At 38.7% G+C, this 27,893-nt stretch overlaps 1 protein-coding gene and 1 long non-coding RNA gene across 2 annotated transcripts; one reads left to right on the top strand and one right to left on the bottom strand.

The window, feature by feature from the left end:
- Positions 1 to 785: 785 nt before the first annotated feature.
- Positions 786 to 20,645, bottom strand: LOC131243026 (DNA-directed RNA polymerase II subunit 4). The gene is made up of 7 exons (XM_058242083.1): positions 20,537 to 20,645; positions 12,989 to 13,055; positions 10,866 to 10,974; positions 10,566 to 10,643; positions 8,836 to 8,869; positions 8,632 to 8,700; positions 786 to 1,005 (listed from the first exon to the last, which is right to left on the bottom strand). The coding sequence occupies exons 2-7, from the start codon at positions 13,035 to 13,037 to the stop codon at positions 928 to 930; spliced, it is 417 nt and encodes a 138-aa protein (XP_058098066.1). The 5' UTR covers positions 13,038 to 13,055; positions 20,537 to 20,645; the 3' UTR covers positions 786 to 927.
- LOC131243027 (uncharacterized) lies at positions 15,625 to 16,899 on the top strand. The gene is made up of 2 exons (XR_009169812.1): positions 15,625 to 15,746; positions 15,952 to 16,899. It is a non-coding gene; the product is annotated as an uncharacterized LOC131243027 (long non-coding RNA).
- Positions 20,646 to 27,893: the final 7,248 nt, after the last annotated feature.

Here is a 27,893-nt window from a genome sequence, read left to right as displayed (position 1 = left end):
CTTTTGGACCTGGTTCAGCCCGAGCTCAAGGACCATTGATTGGGTTGGGCCCAAATGCAAAGCCATTTAATGAAATAAGGACTTATGATCCTGGGCATACTTCCGCACATCTCAGCCCAGTTACAATCCTAGTGTAAAAAGCTCATATTCTTCCTAAAACAAAGAACCACACACACACACCACACCACACCACCAGGTTCCAGAGGTCTTAACTTGCCATCAAAGAAAGCCAGGTTGCTCAAAAAACTAGCTTAGTCAAGGTGGTCTAACTGTGACCTGTAACACAGTTCTAAAACTCAGTAACCTGACTCAAAACTCAACCGAATCAAGTCAACCCAATGAAATTTTTAACCAAGTAACCATCAAACTCGGTTGCAACAATGACTAAGCCTCGACTCAGCATGATTTGCCGAGTTATTGACTCTGCCAACACAACATCACACTTGGCCACTGCCAGCAGGGACAATGTCTCCGTCTAACGCACCAAGCACTATTTTTACAGCTACTTTCATTATTTTTATATTTTATAAATACATGACTATTTATTTTATTTTTTAAAATAACATTAATTTACTAGTTTAACTAGTCTGAGTCTTCGAGTCAACCTGACCCGAGTCAGATTTACAAGTTTTTAGGCTATGGCTTGTAGAGTTCTAATCCACCTCTATTAGAAGATATGCACCAGAACCACTAAATTTGTGGTGGGAAAGGGTCCAAATGTGCCTAACTGGTCAGCCCAGTGGTTGGATCAAACTGCCGACAAAAACAGGTGACTGTCCAGTCCATGTTTTAAAACGTTTATCCATACTTGTATTTATGATGCAAATAAGTGACATAACTCATACAAAATATTGAAGAGAGGTCTGAGTTACTTGGGCTACATTCCCTTTTTGTAGGTAATCCATCACCCTGAACAACATCTGAACCCTACTCAAATTTCTTGATCAGAGAGAGGTCATGTAGCATTTTCTCAATGGCGTCGTCATCATGAATTCGTCCTTTGGTCTACAAAACAAACAGCCAAATATTCATTCAGGAAAGAGTTTGAATAAAACTGTTTCAGAGACCAGTGTTATCACGGCCTGCCCTGGTCAAGTCTGACTGGGGAGGGAAAAAAAAAAAAAAAAAGATTGCAGAAAAAGATTGCTTAATCAAAGGCGTGCCGTCAAAAAGCCCCATGCTAACATGCCATCATGTGCCATAAACTTTCAATTCCAGAACAGTACCACAAACATGGGACTTTTTTTCTTTTCTTTTTTCTTTTCTTTTTTCCTTTTGTTGAGAATTGAGAATTTTATTATTGCAGCGAGAGGCAAAATAAAGAAAACGAATAAAAGAGAACAAAAAACCCCCAAAATTTTACAAGCCCCACTCCCTGATAAAAGAGAACTTTCCTAACTGTTATACCCAAAGTCTCCCCCGTCCTTAAAACATCTGTTGTGGGCTGTTTGGATTTGTCTAAGGATACAGATAACAGCATTTGTGCATCCAAAAATCCACATTTCGAAGAATAAGGTGATGCACTACATGCCATGGTTTAACACTCAGCCAAGTCTGCAACGACTCATCTGAGTTGACACGGACTGGGTTGGACCCAGGTTGAGTTGACACCATGATTCGACCAAACCCTTACAGCCTCCACCTGAGGCGAGTCAGTCCTGTGCAACTCAGTAGCACAAAAGAACTTTTTTGTGCAACTTGCATTCACGAAAAATGCCCAAAAACAAAAACGAGATGGCCATTTTGTTCTTATTGCAGGCAAAGGCGGGCTTTCCTTCCACATTTTGAAGTAAATCCAAACATACGGTTCAAATGAATACGCATCAAGTGAAAATGCATGCACCTATGAAAGCGGAAATCTTGAAATTTGGGTATTCAAGCAAAGTCTAATTTGGCACTTGGAGAAGCATCTGCAATTTGATGTTTAGAAAGAATGCATTTCAAGTCAATATGCTCCTATGAAAGCGGAAATCTTAAAATTTTGGTATTCAAGCAAAGTCTAATTTGGCACTTCAAGAAGCATCTGCAATTTGATGTTTAGAAAGAATGCATTTCAAGTCAATATGCTCCTATGAAAGCGGAAATCTTGAAATTTTGGTGTTCAAGCAAAAGTCCAATTTGGCACTTGGAGAAGTATCTGTAATTTGATGTTTAGAAAGAATGCATTTCAAATCTACCTTTTTAATAAGACTCTGTAGCATGTCTTTCAAATCTACCTTTTTAATAAGACTTTAGCATGTCTTGTTTGACAAGTGCAACACCAATTAGAATTAAGCACATTGCTCATTATTATGACATTATCTTTACCCCAAATGACAACAGCAACAGATGGTTATCCAATACACTGCATTCAGGGTAGTGTGATTTGATTTCAACAAATGCAATCCCATTTCCCCTGCCTTTTCAGCCCAAAGCCAACATCCAGAACATTTCGAAATGAAACATTTGAATAGGGACATCCAATTACAGCCTTATTACTTGCAGTGACGACACTTTCTTTTAATATTGACGATTGCTGCTTACCGAACTCCTTAGCAGATGTTTTCACCAAGGACAGTGTATCAAGATCTTTTTTGCGTATCGGATCTCAATATTCCCTACCTTGATGGGTTGCTTGTTTCTTTCTTGCTTTTTTAAATAAAATTTCAATTATCAATAAAAAGACTACCAATTTTTTACTTCCATGTTAAACTCTTCGGTACCTTGATTCAGATGCAAAGGTATAAAATCATCATAACTACATATTGCACTACATATCAAATGAATTCTAAGGCATTTGAGTTGGTTATATGGGATCATGAACTTAAGAACTGTCAATGGGTCTGATGAGGACATCCGAACACCATACCAAAAGAGGGCTGAGCCAGTCTCCTTATGGTTAGACAACCATTACATGGGGCCAACTTGGCACGATTCACATTCCTAGCCATGTTGAAGACCCCATGTGCATGTTCATGCATCTTTGAAGACCATACACTAGGAAGATGCAAGTGGGCTGCATATAGGAGCTTGACGGGCACATCAGACCATTGTATTGGGTGGACACGATGATCAGACCATTGGATCATCATCATCGGACATCTTGATCGTGGAACCCCATGGGCCACGAAATAGTTTAGTTATTTAGATTGTTTACGCGCTTCGTTATTTTTAGTATACCTTATATTTGTGTTGAGATTAGGGAGTTAGGAACAACTTTTAATTTATTGAGCATCTTTATGTTAAGAATCTTATTTGAGAGCGTCTTTTTGTAAAAAGTCTTTTCTAATAATATAAAAGAAAAAGATGGGTGTGTGAAGCCCTAATGCCATTATTTTGAACTGATGTATCAATGACAATATCAAAGAGAGAGAGAAAGAGAGAGAGAGAGAGAGAGAGAGAGAGATGGGGATGGATTAATGACAAGATCAGAGGAAGTTTAAGTCAAATCAAAAGATTTGTTGATTGTTGACTCAATTGAAGAGACTGAAGGTTTAACAAATATGGTTGATCCCAAAGGTCAAAGAGATGGGTAGTGCTATGATCATAGTGGCAAACTCTAAGGAGGTCAACACAATGGTCCCATCTTAACATTAATTAAGGTACACAGATCGGAAGCCAATCGTGACAAGGGGCCACAATTGATGCCTAGAACATGGAAGGCTACCAAGAAGCGAAAGAAAAGATGGCGCGTATTTGAACAATGTATTATGTACAAGTTGCTCATTAGGCTTGTAGGTCTCCACCAACAATTGCCAACGAAGTTGACGAAAACAAACAATATATGAGGATCTTTGTAGGAGATTAAGACCACTAATTTGAACTCGATGACCGGTTCCTTTCAATGCCCAAGGAAATTGATGCAACCAAATGCCCACACAAGATGGTTAATCTAAGATTTGATTAATTGTACTAGTCAGATTGCCTTGATTGATGATTTGAACCAAATCAACGATTCAATGATCAATTGGATGGGACCGGCAATTACTTCAATGATCAAGATGCACAACTTTTTTTTCTTTTTTTTAACAATTACTTTAATGATCAAGATGCACAGCTTTTCTTTTTTATTTTTTTTTTCTTTTTTTCTTTTTTTCTTTTTTGTTTTTTTTGCTACATTTCATTAATGTTGGGAGGCGGGCTAAGTATCATGAAGTCATAATACGTCTGTACAAAATTGACTTTGCCTTCCATGTAACCCAATCAACGTTGTCCTAGGAAAAAGGCTCAAGAAATATATCTATTTCATAATCAATATGCCCTCCATGAATGCCATGAATGAGCAGAAAATCACTTCAAATGAAAACAAACTAGGATTAGGCATTATGATTTACAGAGCATTTGGATGCAATTAAAAACACTTGAAACCAACTTTGGAGTAATGACGCTGACCTTGAAGTTAAAGCATATTTTGATTGAGTTGTCCTTAAAAGGATTCAGGAGTCCATGATCAAATGAGAATTTACGAAATGCCATATTCAGAGATAAACATGCCAAAGGAAAATAAAAATTATACTTCTATTGAAAGAGGACGCTTGAGTTGTCCTCTTCCAACACTTTCAAATTCCAAAATCCCTAAACCCCCAAATTTTAAAATCCCTAAATTTTCTAAACTTACAAATCCTAAATCTTCTGATTTCAAAAACTTCGTATGTTACCTCTTGAAAATTGCTGCAAAGTGAGAGAAATTATTCAGTGCGGCGTTTCTCTAGGATGATATGGTGCAGCGTTTCTCTAGGATGATATGGTGCAGTGTTTCTCAAAGAGAAGTAGGGAGAGAAGGTGCAAGAAATCTAAGAGGGAAGGAAAGAGAGATTCGAGAGAGAAAGGGAGAGAAATCTGAGAGGAAGGTAGGGAAATTGAGCACCACCGATTCGGTGGTGCTTTTTTCGTTCCAGGCAGTGAGAGAGAGAGAGAGAGAGAGAGAGAGAGAGAGAGAGACTACCGAATGAGGGTTTTTTGGGTTTTCTTTTTTTGTTTTAATCGGGTCGAGTACTTCAAGGCCTAACGGGGTGTAATTTGTCGTGAACGTCCCTGCTTGTGGACCCTACATTCTCAACCAATGAGAGGATAAAACGATCCCCCCGTCTTTCTAAGCGTCCGGGTGGGGGTAGGACGCAATCCGCATCCCCGACGAAAGATTAAATGCCGTAGTTATAGACATATGGCTACGGACTATAACCGTAACAAGGTCGTAGCCAAAAGAGTTTTTTCTCACTATAAATCTCACCTTTTACCCACTGGCTTTTCTGAGCCATCCAAACTTTACCTTCCAAAACTAAACCAATGCATTTTCTTGGACAATAATACCCCTGCAATACAAATTCATTTTTTGAAATCCTTTCTCCTCTCATCTTCATACCAGAATACCCTACCACTAAAAACCAATTTTCTAGAATCCTCTCTCCTCTTCACACCAAAATACCCTACTACCGAAAACCCATTTTCTGGAATCTTCTCTCCTCTTCAAACCGCAATACCCTTCTACCTAAAACTCATTTTTTGAAATCTACTCTCTTCTTCATACAAGAATACCTTTCAACCAAATAGTTACTTCTTTTTCTTCATTTTATTTTGTCAAGAAACGACGAAAATTGTGCTTCCATCGAAGAAACGACGCACTACAAGTATATTTGAACAAATTGCCATAAACCCTAAACTGAAAAAATTTGCACTTGCAATGCTCGGTCAATTTCAAGAAGTAATTGTTCAATTTCATATGAAACTCGGTCAATTTCATGTGAGGCTCGGTCAATTTTATATAGTGCTCGGTCAATTTTGTGAAATACTCGGTCAATTTCATGTGAGGCTCGATCAATTTTATGTAGTGCTTGGTCAAGTTCTGAGTTGTACGAACGGTTCAAAAGAGATCACAATTAAATAGGCCCCAAAATGATGTATTTATTATATCCACACCGTTCATCCATTTTTAAAGATCATTTTAGAGCATGAGTAAAAAAAAATGACTCATATCCAAAGCTCAAATGGACCACACAAGAAATAGCAGTGGGATTAATATTTTCACCGTTAAAACATTCGTAGGTCTCACCATAACATTTATTTTCCATCCAATCTGTTCATAAGGTCAAAAAGACCTGGATGAAGAGGAAAACAAATATCATATTGATGCAAAACTTCTGTGACTCTCAAAAGAGTTTCAATGGCGCCACCGTGACAATCTATCTAATTTTTTTAAAGAATTTCACGGTGCCCCCTGATATCCACGATGCCCAACCCAAACCGAATTCGACCTAACCCAATGACAAGCCAACCAAATACATGTCATAATTCCCGAGCCGACCAAAGCCAGTGGGTAAAAGGTGAGATTTATAGTAAGAAAAAACTCTTTTAGCTACGGCCTTGCTACGGTTATAGTCCGTAGTCATATGTCTTTAGCTAGACATTTAACCTTTTGTCAGGGATGCGGATTGCGTCTTACCCCCGCCCGGACGCTTAGAAAGACGGGCGAATCCTGTTATCCTCTCATTGGTTGAGAGTGTAGGGTCCACAAGCAGGGACGTTCACGGCAAATTACACGCTGTTAGGCTGTGGAGTACTCGACCCGATTAAAACAAAAAAAGAAAACCCATAAAACCCTTGTTCGGTGGGCTCTCTCTCTCTCTCTCTCTCTCTCTGGAATGAAGAAAGCACCACCGAATCAGTGGTGCTCGATTTCCCTACATTCGGTGGTACTCGATTTCCCTACCTTCCTCTCAGATTTCTCTCTCTTTCTCTCTCGGATCTCTCTTTCCATCCCTCTTAGATTTCTCGCACCTTCTCTCCCTATTTTTCTCCGAGAAACGCCGCACCATATCATTCTAGAGAAACGCCGCACCGAATAATTTCTCTCACTCTGCAGCAATTTTTAAGAGGTAATATACAAAGTTTTTGAAATCAAAAAATTTAGAATTTGTAAGTTATAGAAAATTTAGGGATTTTAAAATTTGAGAGTTTAGAGATTTTGGAATTTGAAAGTGTTGGAAGAGGACAACTCAAGCGTCCTCTTTCAATGGATGTATAGTTTTTATTTTCCTTTGGCATGTTTATCTCTGAAGATGGCATTTCGTAAATTCTCATTTGATCATGGACTCCTGGATCCTTTTAAGGACAACTTAATCAAAAGATGCTTTAACTTCAAGGTCAACCTCATTACTCCAAAGTTGGTTTCAAGTGTTTTTAATTGCCTCCAAATGCTCTGTAAATCATAATGCTTAATCCTAGTTTGTTTTCATTTGAAGGGATTTTCTGCTCACTCATAGCATTCATACAGGGCATATTGATTATGAAATAGATATATTTCTTGAGCTTTTTTACTAGGACAACGTTAATTGGGTTACATGGAAGGCAAAGTCAATTTTGTACAGATGTATTACGACTTCATGATACTTAGCCCTCCCAACATTAATGAAATGTAGCAAAAAAAAAAAACCTGTGCATCTTGATCATTGAACCGTTGATTTGGTTCAAATCATCAATCAAGGCAATCCGACTAGTACGATTAATCAAATCTTAGATCAACCATCTTGTGTGGGCATTTGGTTGCATCAATTTCCTTGGGCATTGAAAGGTACTCGTCCTCGAGTTCAAATTAGTGGTCTTAATCTCCTGCAAAGATCCTCACATATTGTGTTTTCTTCGACTTCGCTAGCAATTGTTGGTGAAGACCTACAAGCCTAACGAGCAACTTGTACATAATACATTGTTCAAATACGCACCATCTTTCACTTCTTGGTAGCCTTCCATGTTCTACGCGTCAATTGTGGCCCCTTGTCACGATTGGCTTCCGATCTATGTACCCTAATTAACGTTAAGATGGAACTATTGTGTTGACCTCCTTAGAGTTTGCCACTATGATCATAGGTCGGATCACGTCAGGTATAGGTCGGATCTAGTTAGTTTTCATAGTACTATTATATGAAATAATTTTATATTCAATTATTTTAGCAACAATGTGAGGTTTTCCAAGCCACACACATATAAGAGAGCCCATTTACACACCATGCATGTGTCAAAGTGGCACATGTGTGTGATATAATCTGTACATTGGGTGAGTCCGACCATCTAATGTCTTATTTGTCCCGAAACCAACTAGAAGCTATATCCAAAGGCCTGCTGGTACCCAAACCCAAGTCTTTAAGTCCAAGTCTTCAAGAACGAAGCCCGAACACATGGCATGCCGTAAAGGCCATTACGGCCATTACATAAAAGTAACGGTGGCAACCGTTACATGTTACAGGGTCATGAAGGCTGTAACAGCCGCTACAGAAAAATGACCCATAAAGGCCATTACAGCCCCCGTAACAGGCCGTTATGCACTCAGTAAAGGCTGTAACAACCCCATAATGGTCCATTATGGGGCCGATACAGGTTCTTCAGGTTTCTTTTTTCAGGAAGGGAGGGAGGGAGTGGAGACCGTAATAGCTGTCACAACCCGTATCATAATGGTGGTGGCCCTTATGGCCACCATTACTATTACGGAATACCTTGCCCGAACTGTAAAGACCTGAACACGGTTAGCTCAAGTAAGGGTACTGCAGGACCTGACCCTAACCCAACCAGTTGGCAGCCCTACTTGAAATCCATGCAGATGCAATTAATCTACAGAAAAGAACAGAGTGGAGCATAGGGAAATATTTGCTTATTAGAACTGACCTTAAGAGATGGGACCATAGCTATGGCCTCTTCTACAGTTTCAGGGCAAAGGTTGCCAAGAACACAAAGCTGCAAGGCCCAAGAAAGTGATATGTTCAATAAAAACAGATTTTGTTTGAACAAAAAAGGCGGGGGGAAAATCTGAGATGTACTCTGAAAAATAAATGAAGAAGAAGAAGAAAAGAAGTTTGCGACATATATTACCTCAAATTCAGCTAGCTGGTTTCGGCTCAAGATTCTGAATGGATGAGTTAAGAATCATAAAGACAAAATTATGGACAAATAAATGGATTTTTTCCCCAATCAGAAGGTTGTAGGAAATAGAGAAAAAGACTGCTTTTGCAATATTTCAAAAAAAGCCAAACAGAAAAATCACTCGATAATCTATTTGGCACTTGCAGATTTCTAGAGTCCATCGTACATCTAATGGAGTCGATAATTAAATATTACATATCAGTGTTAGCTTGGAATTAACAACATAACAAATAAAGAGAACGACTTTCTACACCCACCCAGATTCATTTACACCCTTCTTATTTTTTGAAAGATTTAGGGACACCCATTTTATCATTCTGGGAATTGAAATAATGCACAAGTGTAATATATGAATTCCCTTAACAGGGTATGGGTGTAAGCAAATTAATGTCAATCCCTAAATAAATTACCTGTGTTTAAAAACAAGCATTCCCCAACAAGTACATGAGATCTTTAACATAGGACAGTTCCAGTAAAGTCACAAAAAAAAAAAAAAAAATTTGAAATCAACGCCACCGCAACAAACATGGATTTCTTGAAACCTAAAAGTTTTATTTCATTAATTTCAAGTGTGATTAAGGAGAGCTTTATTTCCTTAATTTCAAGTGTGATTAAGGATATCTTAACCTTACCTGTTACCCACTTACTTTTACCTTGTCAGCTACAATCCGGCAACTAAGCCTCCAAAATGGAGAACTTATCGGGTACAACGTCCATCAAGGACTTTCCTGCAAATATGTCACGCGTATAACAGTCGTACCATGCAAATGCTAGGCCCACCATGAAGATCACCTGGCACAAAATTTAAAATTAAAATTAAAATTTTTTTTTTAAAAAAAAAAAAAAGCCAGTCTACTCCTCTGGTAGGGCGTACCTGTATATGTAGGGTCAAATAGTTGGTTGTCCCTTGACTGCGATTGTGTGGCCTGATAAGCAAATCGGCCTGATTTTTGTGTCAGTTGAGCTTCATGGCGGGGCCTACCACTTGCATGGCATGGTGTCCTACACAAGTCGCATGTTGGCAGGAAAGACCAGGCCGGATGTCAGGTTAAACTTCCAGTTGTACCTGATCATGCTCACAAGATCTTCAGCTGATGGAAGATGGAGGATTATAGGACCCTCTTCACAAGGATATTATACTTTCCTCAGGCCTTTAAATCTATTTTGCCCATACTTCCACTCATCAATACATGATTTGACCGACTCCACCATGTACAGACTCTGCCCCAAATCTCCCAGATTAAAACATCCTAGCAATCCAGTCTCTACCCTTTCTTGTGCTAAAACCATCAATATGCTTCTAATGTCTATTTGCAGGTTGCTGATCAAAGGTTTAGAATTGTCCCCTTTGAAGATTTTGGGGCATGGCTGCTCAGAGTGAGGCCCATCAGATCAATGCCCTGGATCACCAGATCATGATCCCATGAGTATAGTCCTGAGGGCATTACACATTTCCTTCGATAGAGGACTGTACATTTCCTCCAAAATCCAACAGAGTATGCATTAGGTAACTAGGTGGACGTTAAATGGAAAACATACTAAAACACAATAGGAAATTTCAGAAACTTTCAAAAGTCTGCGACACTTTACCAACCTCGAAAAGAGGTGGCTACTACAAATTGTTATCCTTAAAGAAGCAAAAGATTAACTGCCTTCACTTTCTGGAAATAAAAGGATACTCTCGAACCTGCCTCACAGCATCTGGATTTTTGTAGCGACTAAAGCGCTTTACATACTGCAATGACTTCTCAAAAACTCTGAAATTAAAAACAATAAGAGCATCAAAGCCATGGGCAATTGAAAATAATGACTACTAGGAGAGGCTAATATGATGGCAGTGGTGGTGGTGGTTCAGGAAACTCAACTGCATCAAATTACAATCAGTTCTCTTGAATAATAAACAAATTGAGAAAAATACACAGACAAATGGATGTGATTTTTTAATTGAAAGATGGATGTCATTAATACTCAATACTCACTGAGAAATTTGATTCATAGGATCATCAGACATCTGTTGAAGCTGCTCATATTTTCGATCGAGAATTAGTGCAACTTCACAATTCATCAGACACTTCGCCTTCAAAAACTCTGAAACCACAGTCCAAGCATGTAAAAAGCCCGATAAGAATATTCTAAGCTCATGCAGATGTAATGCAATAGGACAACTACTGACGTAAGAGCTAGATAGTGCTTCAAGGAACAATTGCTGATTTTTTTTTTCATAAGCATGAATAGCAACTGTTTAAAACACATATAAGAGTTCTTTGGCAATTGCTACCAGTAACAATTCTCTTTAGCATCTTGAGGAAGAGAGGAATAATCAGATTTTTTTTAATATGGGAAGGAAAAGGCAAGACCTCTTTGTAAAAATTAGAGGGTACCTAATTTAGCGGTCCCACATGTGCAAGGAATTTGTAGGTATGTTGAATTCAGACATTCTCTTTAATTAGGTCATGACAGTTAATTTAGGTGGTGAAGATAGGAAAAAGAAATATGTTTGGGGTCTGCTGCTAGGAATGTGAATGTGGAGCTAAGCTTCGGAGCTCCTCCTCTAGCAATCCAGGTAGACCAGGGGCTGGGAAAGTCTTAAATATCGAAGGTGCAATATCCTCCATTTCCAGCTCCACAGCAAGGCAGGAGGCAATTTATGCAGACTCAAAAGCACTCCGGGGGGGGGGTGTTCAAATATTTGGAGTATCGTATTTAGATACCTCCAAAAAATTACTCTTTGGCTAAGTCATGATAAAGCAAAACCTTGGAGGCTTGCTTTTGTCTTTACTTACAATAAAGAAAAAACCTTGGAGGTAGAAATTTGTCCCTTTTTTTTTTGGGTTACTAGCAATGGCAATTTGATTTCCACTGCTCTAGCAAAAGATGGAGCTTAGCAGCACATTTAGTGTATCAAGAGTTCATTTTCTTTAATGTAGCTCTTCTTTGTTTAATGAACCACTCCCCATATGCAATGGGGACCGTTGTCAACGTCAATAAACATCGCATTTGTGTTGTTTAACGACATTGCACCTTCCATGTACCCAACTTCTGGAAGAGTTTCTCCAGAAGATGTATTTAATGTGGGGGTAGGAGTGTCATAGGAACTATTAGAAGTGTGGTTAGAGGTGATGAGGGACTTATTAAAATAGAATTTTCCTGTCCAATTGGATCGATTTAAAATGAAGCCGAGTCATGAAAGCCTTATACAAGTAAGATGATGGTTGAGGTATCTAATACCATAACATGGGCATCAAGAAGTTCAAGATTGTGAATCGGAGATAAGAACGCATAACTAATGAGATATTGAATTTGACTATAGTCTTGAAAGTCCCACCTGCCATGTCCCTTGTCAGGTAACAAAATAGTAGATAGTCATATACATATACAATCTCCAAATCATCTCTTTTATTGGGCACTCCGTGCCGATGATTGTATAGTCTTCTTTATTATTAAATTGCCCCTTAAAGAAAGAGAGAGGTGGAAGAAAAAAGAAAAAAAAAAAAGATGAAACCAACGCGTAAAAATTCAAGTGAATTGGTGATGGGAGAATGAACATGATGATAATATTGTGAGGCAAATGGAACACCACACCAAACTTAGTAGGTAAAAGTTGCAACTAAAGCTTCCTGGATGGAAGAACAGATTACCCTTCAATGGATTCTTTATAAGCAGGCATTTATTCAAAAACTACTAAAAGAGAATGTCCAAAAGTTAAGGATTATAAAGAACCATAGCTTTCATGGCTCTCCTGCAATTGGATCTCCAGAACCACAAGAATCCTTAAAATGGATTCCAAGTCAGAACATTTTGAATTTCAAGAGTTGCACTTTGGAGAGTACGGCATAAGTTGTATCCAATGTTTGGGGGGAAAAGTTCTTGCCCACTATTGGCCTCTACAATAGAATGAGAGGGGTTGAGGACTCCAACATCATTAAGTAAAACAATAAAAAAAACCTCTTTATAATGCCAAAAGAACAGTAATGTTTCATAAAAATCATAAAAATGCTTGTAGGGAAATCATATTCCCAACAACAATTAGAGACTTGATATAGTAAGAAACATGACAGAATTGTGCCAAAAACATCAAATGAATGAAAGAAATGTAACTGACCTTCTCCAATCTTTAGCTCTGCAGCGTTCTCTTCCTCTTCTCCAGACATCTTCCGAGTATTAGTAAGCTGCAAACAACAATGTAATAAATATGCTTTCAAGAAAGACAGCAGAGTGGCTTCTGTAAAGAGTTGCCAAAGAACGATGAAATCATGAATCATAGAGATGGTATTTTCTAAAATTTCATTACAAGAAATTTGGCCTGTCTTTATAATTTTGGCTTCAAAGCCATGTGTTTACATCATGTTGTTTTTTTTTTTTTTTCATAAATAAAAAAACACATGAATCTTTTCAAAAAGTAAAAGAAAAAAAAAGCACTCCACTAGCACATTCCTGGGAACTACAAACAGAATCTGACAAACAATTTTGAAATGAAGTTGCAGCGACGGAACTCAAATTTTGATGTCATCATCGTTGTCTTCATCACTATCACAATCGTCGGATTATCTCTGCCGACGTAGTCATCATCAGCATCACACCACCACCATCACTACCATCATCATCATCAGCTTTACAAATCCTATATCATTGGTAAACCCTAAGATAATATCCTAGAGTGAACAAGCCTTCGTATCCCTTCTCACCACCTTAATCCTGTTTGAAATGCAGGATTAAATGGTATGGAATTGCATTAGATGGAATTAACACCATTATTGCCCAATGATTATATGTCCTGAAATACCATGGTATTTTGACCGTCCAATCCCACGTTTGGGATCAAATTCTTCCTTTGAGAAAAACATTATATTAGGTAAAACCTACGCTTGGTGGACCATGGAATTGTAATCAATGGATCAGATTTCACAATTGATGCTAGTCACCTGTATGCATATTGATGCGGACACAAGTGCATTCAAGGTGTACCAACGAAGAAAGCGCCAACCACAAGTACCGTCCTTGTGGATAGGCGACCATTGAGGAGCTGAAGACCTTTCACATGTGATTGGACATATAGAAGACCCCACTCAGGGAAGACACATGTGAAGGAAGATTGGAGAAAGAAGACCGAGCGCCCAAACTTTCCCGTACTTATGTTATTTGCGCGTTTTTGACTTAGTTAGGGGTCTTTTAGTAATTTTATGTCTTTATTTGCTTATTCTAGAGGTATTTTAGTAATTTTATATCTTTATTTGCTTATTTAAGTGGGCTAAAGCCCTAAACTCGAATTTTAACTATTGATTAATGAAAAGCAAACCCTTTGGTTGCCTCCTTCCTCTCTTCTCTCTAATGGTGCTTCTTCTCTTCCCTCGCTCTTCTTCTTCTAATTTCTTCTTACGCCCCTCCAACTTCTTCAAGGTGATAATTTTCTTCCTTCTATTTTCTGGTTTTGGCTAATCCTTCTTCGCTCAAAATCTTGAGAACCAATCTAAACCCTAAACCCCCAAATTCTCAAATCCCTAATCCGAGAAACTTCTTGGTTCTTCGGACTAGTGATCTTCATTGATCGATTGGGTGTGACCATGCAAGATCGGGGGGTCTCATCCCTCGCCGGATCCAACCTAAGTAGTAATTGAATTCCATAATCCATGGTTGTAGTGATGGCTCGCTCCATTGCATGTTTCCTTTATGATTTTCTCAGTTATGATGATTACTGTTAGAATTTTAAATCATTTATTCCTTTTATTTCCGCTGTTTAATTATGTCCATGAGCATGCATCGTAATTAGGGTTGTCCTGCATCACATATGCAACTTGATTGTCACATGTAAAGGGCACATATAAATGGATAGAGTGGATAAAACACATGCATCAATACGGGGCCCACAAATGTAGTGCATTTCGAGATCCACCAGAAATTTCATCGTATCTCCTATCAGGACTGGATGATATGATACTTGGATTAATCCAATCTTTCTCGTCATTTCCAAATGTCAGATGGAATTTGCATGGACCCAAATGCAATTCCATACTACCTAATCCCCCATTCCAAACAGGCCCTCAAGTTCTTCATTTCATCCAATTTTCACGCTCTTCAACTCTAATCAATGTTCCCCTCCTCAAAAAAGCAGTCTTTGATCTTCGCCACACATGACCAAACCATCCCAATGTACTCTCCATCATTTTATCCGTGATAGGGACTACTTTGGCAATGCTCTATTTGACCTTATTCATAATTCTATCCTTCCTACCTTTCTGCATATCCATCTCAAAATCCTCACCTCTGTGACATTCAATCTATGCTCATGCTACTTTCAGACTACACAAAACTTTAGCCCATATAGTTTAGCCGGTTTAATAATTGTCTTACAAAATTTTTCCTAAATTTCATTGGAATATAGTGTTCATGCAACACAACAAAAGCACACATCATCACTTCATACATCCATCTTTGGTTCTATTGAAAATGTATTCACCAATCTCCATATCCTTTGGAATACTAGAGCCAAGGGAATTAAACAAATCACTTTGGGACTCTCTTCACCATCGGTTGTAACTACGTCTTGCCTTTAATTGTCCTTGTAAAAGTTGCATTCTAAATCCTCCATGGTGCTACTAAAGTTCAAAACCTCTTAAACTTTAGAACTTCCTCCAAACCTCCAAATTTAGCATTTGCCCTCTCTCTAGTCTCACCAACCAACACCATATCATCCAGAAATATCATCAAGGAACCTCATCTTGGACGGTGGCAGTTAGTTCAGGATGGTAGCAGTTAGTTCATCGATAACAAGTGCAAAAAAGGTAAGGGCTTAATGTTGACACCTGATGAAGATTCATCATCACAAGGAACCCATGATTCTCACATAGGCATAACTCCCCTAGGTTTGCTCCCTATAGTTGAGGTTTGGGCGAATGGTCTTCACCGTAGGTTTGCTCCCATAGGTGAGAGTTCGATTCCCCTCCTTGGCTTTACCCGATACACGAGGTTGTGGGTGATTGCGTGTATTCGCGGGGATTAGTCTCACTTCAAAAAATAGGTGGGGACACCCTGTGTCTTCAAAAAAAAAAATAATCATAACTCCCCTAGGTACTCTATCGCGTGCTTTTTTCTCTAAATCCATAAGATGTGTCTAGATTCTACCACATGTCCAATTTTTCATTGACTATCTAAATAGATAAGCAGCTTCAAACGTTAATCTCTTGGAAGCCGAAGTAATTTTCTTACATCATTCTTTTTGTCTAAAATCTTTTTTTAACACTACCCTCTCCAACTCCAAAACAACCTCTTTTACCGCTCCATACAAATTGCAGTCACTAACACATGCTAAGGCAATTTACCAAAAAACTCACCAACCCAAGTTGTGAAATGTACCAACAAAAACCACCTATCATGCCTAGCAACCACCATCATTGCCTAACAAAGCATGCACACCATCCAATGTCGGGCTATACCATTGATACAATGGGGCATAAAATGGTAAAACCCATCATGGAATGGCATTCGAGGCAGGCGCATCAGATCAACAATCTAGATGGCAAAAACACAAAAATAGAGATGGAGAAAAACTTTCATACGATGGCACAAACTATGATAGATGGTACAGCATTTAGAAATTACCTACAAATTGCATAGGTGGCATATGAGTAATTGAAATAAAACCATCCAAATTATGGGTCCCAATTTAGATGTAATGTGAGCCAAAATTTAAGTTTGTCTTTGACTATTGGATTGGCGGGCATTTATTGGACAGTCTTAAATGAAAAATATGCAATGGTCCTATTTCAACAAAAAGCATCCACGAATCAAAGGTTAGATAATGCAAACCCCAAAAGGGGATTCAAATAGATCAAAGAAAAAAAAAAAAAGAGATTATGTGAAAGAACCCAACAATCCTTTAGCCGAATGCTAGAGACGCAAAAAACCTTCTCCCCAAATATTGTACCAAAGAAAAACATGAAAATTGAATTATTATTCCATAACCATAATAATAATTCTTACACCTCCATAACATAGCCTTAGATAAACTTGTAAAAAGGATCTCGTGGTCCCTCTTCTTCTCGTTCGGATCCTATCACGGCGTGCCATCTTCGGTCACCCGAGGATGATCCTGAATATATGCGAGATATTCGCTTGTGCAGTGTGATAGCAGAACGAACTATTAATCCTGATCATTTGGCACCATATGGCGTTGTTCCTCTCCTTCAGTCTGTAGGATGGGATAACATATTACATTGGGGTGGACCGGCATACCACTCCATCGCGCAGGCTATGTATGCTTGCGTTAGTGACTTCTCTTTTAAGAATCTGACATTTACAATTATGACAAGAGAAGGTCCAATTGATGTGGACCGTCATCTTATTTCTAAGTTAATGGATATACCTGTCAATGACGAAGGTATTTCCATTAGTTATCTTGTAGCAAAACCTTCTGAATCTAAGAAAAGAATGCTCACTCATGCTTTATGTAATGTGGATGCGGAATGGAGTACTGGGAATGCACTCGCTTCAAAGTTTATGTTACCCAGATACAGGGTTCTCCATCAAATCTTCATCCCAAATGTCTACCCTCGATTTGGTAACAAAACTGAACTTACGACATTCATGGTTCGTATTCTTCATTCCATCATTAAAAAAGCCCTAATAATAAAACATGACCAAACTGTCCCTAAATCACATCACTAGCACATGGGCCATATCCCACCCAAATTGTCCCAGAATTGCATGATCTTGGATTTGTTTGAAAGCTTACTCAATAGGCTATCAAAATGAGACTAATATCATGTCATTCAGACATTGTTTGGTATACTAAAAGTGAACCACCAAGAAAGTGACAAAAATACAAAAGAGAATTTATTAAATCACGACTCAATCCCACTGTAAAGACTAATTAAATAAATGGTACTTATGAAATTGATGATCATATGATTGATCCCATAGGCCTTAGAATTTAAGTAATTGTTGGTCCCATCCAATTGATCATTGAACCATTGATTTGGTTCAAATCATCAATCAAGGTAATCTGACTAGTACGATTAATCAAATCTTATATCAACCATCTTGTGTGAGCATTTGGTTGCATCGATTTCCTTGCGCATTGATACGAACCCATCCTCGAGTTCAAATTAGTGGTCTTAATCTCCTGCAAAGATCCTCACATATTCTGTGTTTTCGTCGACTTCGCTGGCAATTGTTGGTGGAGACCTACAAACCTAACGAGCAACTTGTACGTAATACGTTGTTCAAATACACGGCCATCTTTTCTTTCGCTTCTTGGTAGCCTTCCATGTTCTAGGCGTCAATTGTGGCCCATTGTCATGATTGGTTTCCGATCTATGTATCCTAATTAACGTTAAGATGGAACCATTGTGTTTGACCTCCTTAGAGTTTGCCACTATGATCATAGCACTACCCATCTCTTTGACCTTCAGATCAACCATATTTGTTAAACCTTCAGTCTCTTCAATTGAGTCAACAATCAACAAATCTTTCGATTTGACTTAAACTTCCTTTGATCTTGTCATGATCCATCCCCATCCGTGGATCTATTAAACAATCTAACAAAGGATTCCTCTTGGGTCGCCACACCATCTGTAACCACATCATCCCCAGGAACTCTAGATACAATACAATGAAGCACATAGCCCTTTCACATTTAAGCAAGGGCTTAAAGCAAGCTCTTGTTGCCTCTTTGAGTTCCTTGAATTCTTTTACGATATCTTCATTTAACACTTTAATATCCTTCTTGAGTTCCCGCAGATTCTCCTCCCGTGTCTCTTAAACATTCTTAGCCATTGCTGACATTTCCATGCAAGAAAATGCTTTTGAGTAACTGACATGTGGCCACCGTCCTTCATAACATTAGGAGGGTTCCATAAGGAAGATGGGCAAGACTCGAGGCAATATGAGGGACAATCATGATGGTCAAGGTAATAGATAAGAATAGCGAGGGGGATACGCAAGAAAATAGGAGTCTAGATAGGGATAATCATATGAAGCATATGAATATCTTCATATACACAACATTTCTAAGAAAGAACATCCGCTAGACTTTAGGCTTGGGTTGTAGATCTAAGTGTTTTGGGGAGTGAAACGATTCTTTTTTTCTTCTTTGTTTTTTAAGGTGGGTACGATTAGGTTTCAATGGGTTTTAGGCAGGATTTAGGAAAGGAAGGGAGCACGGAAGGGGTATGGTTTAGGGTTTACGAAGCAAGGAAAATGGGAAAAGGAAAAGAAAAGGAAGAGGAAGATGAAGGATTAAGGAAGAGGGGTAAGATAAAAGGGAAGGATTGAGATGAGGAAATTACCTTGTTTCAGCTTTCCAAGAACAAAACTTGCTATGATATCAATTAATGCAAACTCCAAAAGAAGATGCAAATAGATCAAAGAAAAGAAGAAAAAGACAGTACGGTCTGCTAGCCGAATGCTAGAGACTACGAAAACCCCCCTCCAAATCTTCTATCGAATAAAACCAACGAAAGAAACATGAAAACTGAATTTTATTCTCTAACCATAATAATAATGCATTATGCCTCCATGACATAGCCTTATGGCTCGTTTGGATGCCTATAAATTTCGTGAGTGGTAAATGATTTGCAGGCGTAAATCATTTACAGCTGTCCTGTTTGGCTTTAAGCTGTAATCTGTTTACAAGTAAATTGTTGTTTTTGTTTGGATAGCCTGTAAATTGTTCAGAGGGATTTTATATGCAATTAAAAGTTCGAAATTATAACCGTTAGGCTGTAAACGATTTGCAGGTAAACTTCAATTACCTGTAATCCCTTTACAACTTAAGGATTTTACAAGCATCCAAATGACCCCTAAATGAAATCACAGCTCTTCAGAGGGATTTCATTTGCAGCTAAAAGCTAATGATTTACAGCCTTTAAATCATTTATGTGCATTTTTCAGCATCCAAACATTGCCTGTAAATCATTTACATGTATTTCATTTAGAGGTAGCCCAATTTATAGGCATCCAAACGACCCTTTATATAGGATTAAAACAAAAAAGATAAGCCCTGATAATAGAAAATGACCAAACTGCCTGTAAATCCCCTCACTACCATATGGGTCATATGTAAATTGGCCATATCTCACCCAAACGGCCTGGAATTGCATGATCATGGGCTTGTTTGAAAGTTTATTCAATAGGCTATAAAAAAGGACCACTTTGGTGCCCTAAAAGTGGTCTCCCAAGAGACTGATGAAAATTCAAAGAGAAACTATCAACTAAATCATGACTCAGGGCCTGTTTGGATGCCTGTAAGTTGGGTAAGTGGGAAGTGACTTACAGGGAAGTCACTTACAGATGGTGTTTGGGGGAGAAAATTCACCTGTAAGTCACTTACAGGCAAATCTACCCAAAAACTGCAGGGCGATTGGGGGTGAGAAGTCACTTCCCTGTAAGGCACTTAGTGGCCGTTTGGATGCCTGTAACTTCTGTAAAATGTAAGAAAGTTACAGGTGACTTTCTTACAGTTTGTGTTTGGGGGAGAACTGTTACAGGTATCAAGGTCTCAACCTGTAACTCTCTATCAAGTAAGATTGCAAGAAATGTAACAGGGGAATTAGGTGTTTTTCAAGTCACAGGTTACTTTGTTACAGGCAAGGGTTATCCATTTCGAATTTGGGAGAGGAAGGTGGAAACGCAGCTACATTGAAAGTGCACTTACCTGCTCTGGCGCGTCTCCTTCTCCTTCTCTCAGCGTCTCCTTCCCTCTCTCTCTCTCAGCGTCTCCTTCCCTCTCTCCAAGCGTCTCCTTCTCTCTCTGCTCCAGCAAGGTAAGCCCTGACTCTTATTTGCTTTTCTTTTTTCTTTTTCCTTTTTTCTTTTTTTTTTTCCTCTTCATCATTTTTTCTTTTTAATTTGGGGCAGTGCGGAACGGGCGCTTTCCTGTTTGGAGACGGACGCGGGCGAAAGTCTTTCGCAGGAAGTTCCTGCGCCGGGAACCTAGGTGGGCCCACCGTGATGTTTGTGAGAAATCCTATCCGTCCATCCGTTTTTTGAGTTTATTTTAAGCCATGATGCCAAAAATGAACTGTTTCCAAATCTCAAGTGGGCCGAAAACTTGATAATTAAATTTCTACAGTTGAAATATTCGTGAGCCACATAAGTTTTGAATAATACTAATATTTGTGATTTCAGTTCATTCAAGTAGGAATGAAGTTATTAACGGTATGGATGACTTGTAAACACACTGTCAAACCCAGGTAGGTTTCAACGGTGGGAATTTTCCTAACCACATTTTCTTTTAGTATGGCCCACTTGAAATTTAGATACGGTTCATTTTTGACATCATGTATTCAAATGAACTCACAAAACTAATGGAAGGGGAGGATTTCTAACAAACATTACAATGGGCCCCATCTGAGTTCCCAAGAGCTTCCTGCGAAAGGCTTACGCAGGGACTCTGCGTTCGCAGCGCTTCCTTTGGAAACGGATTGGCTATTCTCCTGACACCGGCCCGGTGGCTGGTGGTCGGTGCTCTGTGCCCCCAGCATGATGTATGTGTTTCATCCATTCTGTTCATCCATTTTTACATATCATTTTAGGGCTATATGCCAAAAATGAGAGAAATATAAATCTAAATTGATCCACACCACAGGAAAATAATGGTGATTGGATATCCACCATTAAAATCCTCTTAAAGCCCACCTTACTATTTATTTGACATCCAATCTGTTAATTAGGTTATACAGTCCCAGACTAAGGGAAAAAACAAATACCATATTAATCCAAAACTTTTATGACCCCCAAGAGGTTTTTAATAGTCTATACTCAATCAACACTTTTCTATAATGTGGTGTACTTAGAGATTTAGATGTACTTCACTTTTAACTTATGCTATAAAATGATCTGGAAAAATAAATGGACAGCATGGATGAAGCACATGCGCCATGGTGGGGCCCATAGAGCACCGACCACCGGCCATTGTCCGGTGGGCGGAGTAGCCAATCCCTTTTCCGCGCTGTTTGCATATGGGCGGTTTCGGATGGACGCGGATTTCAGAAAGCAGGAAGTTCCAGCCCAAGGATATTACGAGGGGCCCACCTAGATGTTTGTGGGAAATCCACTCCGTTCATCCACTTTGAGAGATCATTTTAGGACGTTTGACCAAAGATGATTTGTACCAAAAACTTAAACGGATCACGCCAGAGGAAACAGTGGGAATTCTGTGTGTATCGTTGAAACATTCTTGGGGCCATTAAATTCTTTTATCAGGCTTTTTCTTTTCTTTTTTTTGGGTATTTTCACTTCATCCCAGTGTTAATGACCTTACAAACGGTTTGGATGGAATATAAACATCAAGGTGGAGCCCAAGAAGGTTTCAACGGTAGGACTTTCTTTCCCCAATTTTCCCTCTCGTGTGACCCACTTGGGTGTTCGATCTACCTCTTTTTAAGTTGAATTTCCTGAAATGAGCACTCAAAACGGATGGACGGGCAGACATCTGTGCGCGCGCCACCCAGCATCCTTCATACGGAAGACTTTAGCAGGAAACCGCGTCCGTTTCGATTCTACTGCGGGCCCACCTTGATGTACTTTCCTTACATCCACGCAGTCCATCCGTATTGAAAGCTCATTTTAGGGTATGCCCAGGAGCGGCTTCGGATCCCTGACCGTGGGCCCATATGCTTCCTTATTAAAATCTCATTTTAGGGTATGATCTAAAAAATGAAGTTGATCTAAATCTCAAGTGGGCCACACCATAAGAAATAATCTTAACTAAATTTATACCATTAACAGCTCCACGGGGTTCGCTGGAATATTTATTTGACTTCCAACCGGTTGAAAAGGTAACAAAGACTCGGTGAAGAGACCACACAAATATCATCTCGATTCAAAACTTTCATGAGAAGTTTTTAACTGTCAATTGCTACTGTTTTCTGTACTATGGTCCACTTGAGATAGAGATCTTTTTATTTTTTTCGATCCAGTCCTAAAATGGGTTGCGGATTGCATCCTGCCCCTGCCCATCTCTAGCCACGAACCAAAGGTTCCGTGGGCAAGCCTACCGTGATGTATCATTTTGTCCATAACGTCCATCCCTTCTCTCATAATATTTTAAGATATGTGCACCAAAATGAGGCAGATCCAGTGCTCACGTGGAACACGCCAAATAATAAGCTTAGGTTGCAATAAATGCAATAGTCATTTGTAGTGTGGTCCACTTAAGCATCGTATATGCCTCATTTTTGTGATCATACATTAAATTGATCAAAGAAAAGGTGTGGATGGCATGGATAAACATATACATCATGGTGGCCCACCCACAAAACTGCCCATTTGTGGCTAGAGACAGGCGAGGGTAGGACGCAATCCGTATCCTCTAAAATAAGCTTTCAACACGAATGAACGACATAGATGCAAGGAAAATACATCACAATGGGCTTCACAATATGGGATCTCACCCACCTCGATGAATCCACCACCGTTTGGCAAGTGACGTTGGCCAATAACTAGATCGCTACAAGTTGGTGCTTTGTGGGCCCCACTATGTTGTATGTGTTTTATCCAAGCTATCCATTCACTTTTTTCATATTATTTTAAGGCTTGATCCCAAAATGAGGAAATTAAGGCATATCTCAATCTTATATGGATCACACCAGAGGAAAATGGTAATGATTGAATGTTCATGATTAAAAACCTCCTAGGGCCCACTGTAATGTTTATTTTATGTCCTACTTAAAGATTGGATCTTATATACTTGGATGAAGGGAAAAACAAATATTAGTTTGATTTTAAACCATCTTTTGATATTCTTTGTTTTTGTCTTTCTTTCTCTTATAACATTGTAAACATATCTTATGGAAGAAAAAAAAAAATTGAAAATTTTTGATTGGATATGTTAACTCAAGTTTTTTATCTATATTACAAGTATTTCAAAAACATGGGCCCACTTTTATGGCTCACCTGTTGATTAGTTTAGCCTAAAAATCGACCAAACTATTCATTTACATGGGTTTAATAAAATGGAATAATTTTATCCCATCTTTTTTATGTGTCAATCTCATTTTTCAACGATTCCCGATTTCTATTCTATCTAGTGTGAATATCCAACTTATTACCTGTAACAAAGGTATAAGTTATCCAAACACAAAAACAAAGTTACTTGTAAGTAAGTTACAACTTACATCCAAACAGAATTACCTAAGTTACATGTAACTTTCTTATAACTTAAAAAAGTTACAGGCATCCAAACAGGCCCTTATAGGCTCAACAGTTAGATTTTTAAAAAGAGGGGAAGGGGGAGAAACGCACTCTCCCTGTCTACGATCTCTCTCTATCTACAACGACTGCCCTCCCTCCCTGCAATCTCTCTCTCTCTCCCTCTCTGCAATATCTTTTTGTCTGCAACAACAGCCCTCCCTCTGCAATCTCTCTTTGTCTGTAATGACCGCCCTCCGCTCTATTCCTCCCCAAAATGGTAGGGTTTGATCGCAATGTTCCATTTTTTCTGCTTTGAAAATGGAAGTGGATTAGGTGTTACTCGTACATAGTCTCACCTGTGCACCTGCGCACGTGCGCACCTTTCCACGTGTGTCATGGGCTTCTAATCCGAATGGTCCATGTGATGAAACATCCCATTAAACCGCTAGGGACTAATTTTCACCCTGATCTAAAACTCAAGTGGGCCATAGCAAAGTGAGATGACTATAGTCCATGAAAGTTTTGGATCAATGTAAGAGTAAGACGTTGGGGGTTTCATGGGGTGTTGCATCAAGTGGACCCTTCAGATTTTGGACTAACATTACGTGTTATGAGTTCTCAAAAAGTTCTCACAAGAACTCATGAGAACTGGTGCGCAGCTGAGCATATTTACGGAAGGGGATTGCGTACCGAGTAAACTCCGTAGGATCCACCGTGATTTATGTATTTAATCCACCCTGTCCATTAGTTAATTTTAATAGTAAACTATGTGGATGGCTTAAAGTAAGACATGTCCAATGGTATATATACAATGGTACAATGTACACTCATGAGATGGTTGGTTTGTTTGATGGAGGTTACAAAAAAATGTGGTGGAAAAACATATGGCAACTTGGATATACAAAAAATATATTAAGATGGGCCACACATGGATTTTTGGATTCTTTTAATGCGTTTATTTTTTAATATATTAAGGTGTGCCATAAATGGATTCTTTTTATGCATTTATTTATTAATATATTAAGGTGAGCCGCACAGATCTTATCCTAATATGCTCTCTTGGATCCTTTTAATGCATTTAAAAAAAAAATATTTTCATGCATTTGGATTATAAAAATTGGACGGTAGTAATAATTTTGATTTTGTTATATATGGACTATTTATGCTTAATGTTATGTATTTCTTGACTTAATAATTTCTTAATTTTTAGATCTATTTGTAAAATGGATTCAGATTTCGAGACGGATTAATGTTTCTTGACTTATTAATGTTTTTAAGTTTATTCTCAATTCTTAAATTGAGTTATTGCTCCATATTATAGATATTTTGAATTCATGGGCCCACTTTTATGGCTCACTTATAATTAGTTTGGCCTAAGAATTATCTCAAATATTCATCTTGATGGCCTTAACAAAATTACATATTTGATCTCATGCATTTTTATATGATCATAACATTTTTGGAACAATTCCCTAATCCAAGTTCTGCTCGGTGTGAATATACAACCTTTTACATGTAAGTAACTTATAGGTTACCCAAACAGAAAAACTAACTTACATATCAGTAACTTACAACTTACATCCAAACAGGTTACCTATAAGTGACTTGCAAATAAGTCACTTACAACTTAAAATAACTAACAGGCATCCAAACAAGCCCTCAATCACATCCTACATTCTAATTAAACACTATGAAATCGATTACCATATAGTTTATGCCCCAAAATTTAAGTTGACAGTTGATCCCATCCAATTGATCATCAGACCACTGATTTAGTTCAACAGATCATCAATCAAGACAATTTGAAGGGTAGGATCGATCAGATCTTGGATCAAACAGATTGTGTGGCCATTTAGTTGCATCATTAGAATTGTTCAACCAATCTGATTTTGGGACAGTGAGTTATCGACAATGGTTTACACAATCTAGTTGGTCTAATTCAAGTTAACATATGCCCTTTGTAGAATTTCTAAGTGCCAGTGAATTAAGAGTCATGCTCCACCAGAGTATCAAAGAACTCCTCTACAATGCAAAGATGTTCCAAGAAAAACAACTCAAAAATGGTGATGAGGAAAAAGCAAAAACCTGCTCCTTGATGCTATCGACGTCCTCCTTTTCACGAGAGCCAGACACAGAGAGAGAGAGAGAGAGAGAGAGAGAGAGAGAGAGAGAGCTGATGTGAATTTTGGAGGGAGAGAAAAAAGGTTCTCTAAAGAGACGAAACCGAGAGTAGGGGGCTCAAATTCGATAGTGACCCAAGCGAGGATTGGGTATAGCTCCTAGCAAGGGACGCGGATTTCCTGCGAAAGCCTTTCACAGGAAGTTTTTGCCCTAGAAACTTAGGTGGGGTCCAACGTTATGTTTGCGAGAAATCAACCCCGTCCATCCGATTTTTGAGCTCATTTTAGGGAGTGAAGCCAAAAATGAGCCAGATCTAAAACTCAAGTGTGCTGAAAACGTGAGGATTGAACGTCCACAGTTGAAATATTCGTAGGAATGACATATTTGTGTTAAATCACGATAATATTTGTGTTTTCGCTTCATCCCAGTAGGAATGACATTATGAACGATATGGATGGCATGTAAACATTTACATAACTGTAGACCTAAGGAAGTTTCAACTGTTGAAATTTCCCTACCCACCTTTTCCTTTAACTCATGCATCCTGCTCACTTTTGGTCTCAAGTCCTGAAATAAGCTCAAAAAACGGATGAACGGGATAGATTTCTCACAAACATTGGGGTGGGGCCACTTAGGTTTTCAGTGCAGGAACTTCTCACAAAAGGCTTTAGTAGGATATCCCGTCGGGCTTTGTGGGGCTCACCGTGATATATGTGTTTTATCCACACCATCCACCCATTTTGACATAGCATTTCAGGACATTAGCCTAGAAAGGAGGCAGATTGAGTGGACCACACTACTTAAGTAGTAGTGACAATAAGGCCCACCGTTGAAACCTTCTCGGTAAAGGGAAAACATAAAATTGACTTGATCCAAAACTTCTGTTGCCCCAAGAGGTGTTCAATCCATACTTTTTATGTGATGCTGTCCGCTTGAGCCTTCTACCTTCCTCCTTTTGGGCTAGCCCTAAAATGATCTCTCAAAATGGATGGATGGCATGAATAAGATAGATACAACAAGGTCTGGCTGTGTAATGCGTGACCCGGAACCAGTGAGGTGGGTTGAGACCATAACCAGAGGGGCTAACTTGATGTATGCATTGTATATCCATGCCATTTATATTTATTTATTTTTCAGATTATTTTAGAACCTGGTCCTAAAAATAAAGCTGATAAATATTTCAGTGGACCACACCATAGAAAATAGTGGTTATTGACCATTAAAAACCTTTTCTGGTCCACACAAAAATTATAGATCACTATCTAACCCTATCAATAGGTTAGATGTTCAGTAAACATGACGGCGAATGTTAAGAAACTTTTAATGATGGGGTGATGACCATTGTTTCTTAAAAACAGTCCACTAGAAAATTGTATATGCTTTTTAAAATAATCTCTAAAAATAGATAGATATACAATGCATACATAGAGGTTGGACCCAACGGCTAGGTCTTACTGACGTCTAGTTCTCGGGTCACAGCAAGTCGCCCTCCAATATTCGGTGCTATGGGTGGACGCGGTTTGCCTATTGACTCTCAAAAGCTATTGGGCAATGCAATGTGAGCCCCATCATGATGTATATGTTTTATCCACACCATCCATTTATTTATGTAGATCATTTTAGTGAATGACAGCAAAAATGAGGTAGATTCAAATCTCATGTGGACCACACCACGGGAAATAGTAATGATTGAACGGCCACCATTAAAAACTTACTAGGGGCTACCAAAGTTTTGGATGAAGCTGATATTTGTGGTT

This window comes from Magnolia sinica, chromosome 4 (genome assembly GCF_029962835.1).
Source record: "Magnolia sinica isolate HGM2019 chromosome 4, MsV1, whole genome shotgun sequence".
In the NCBI taxonomy this organism is placed as follows: Eukaryota; Viridiplantae; Streptophyta; class Magnoliopsida; order Magnoliales; family Magnoliaceae; genus Magnolia; species Magnolia sinica.
This window is presented reverse-complemented; position numbering and strand designations above follow the sequence as displayed.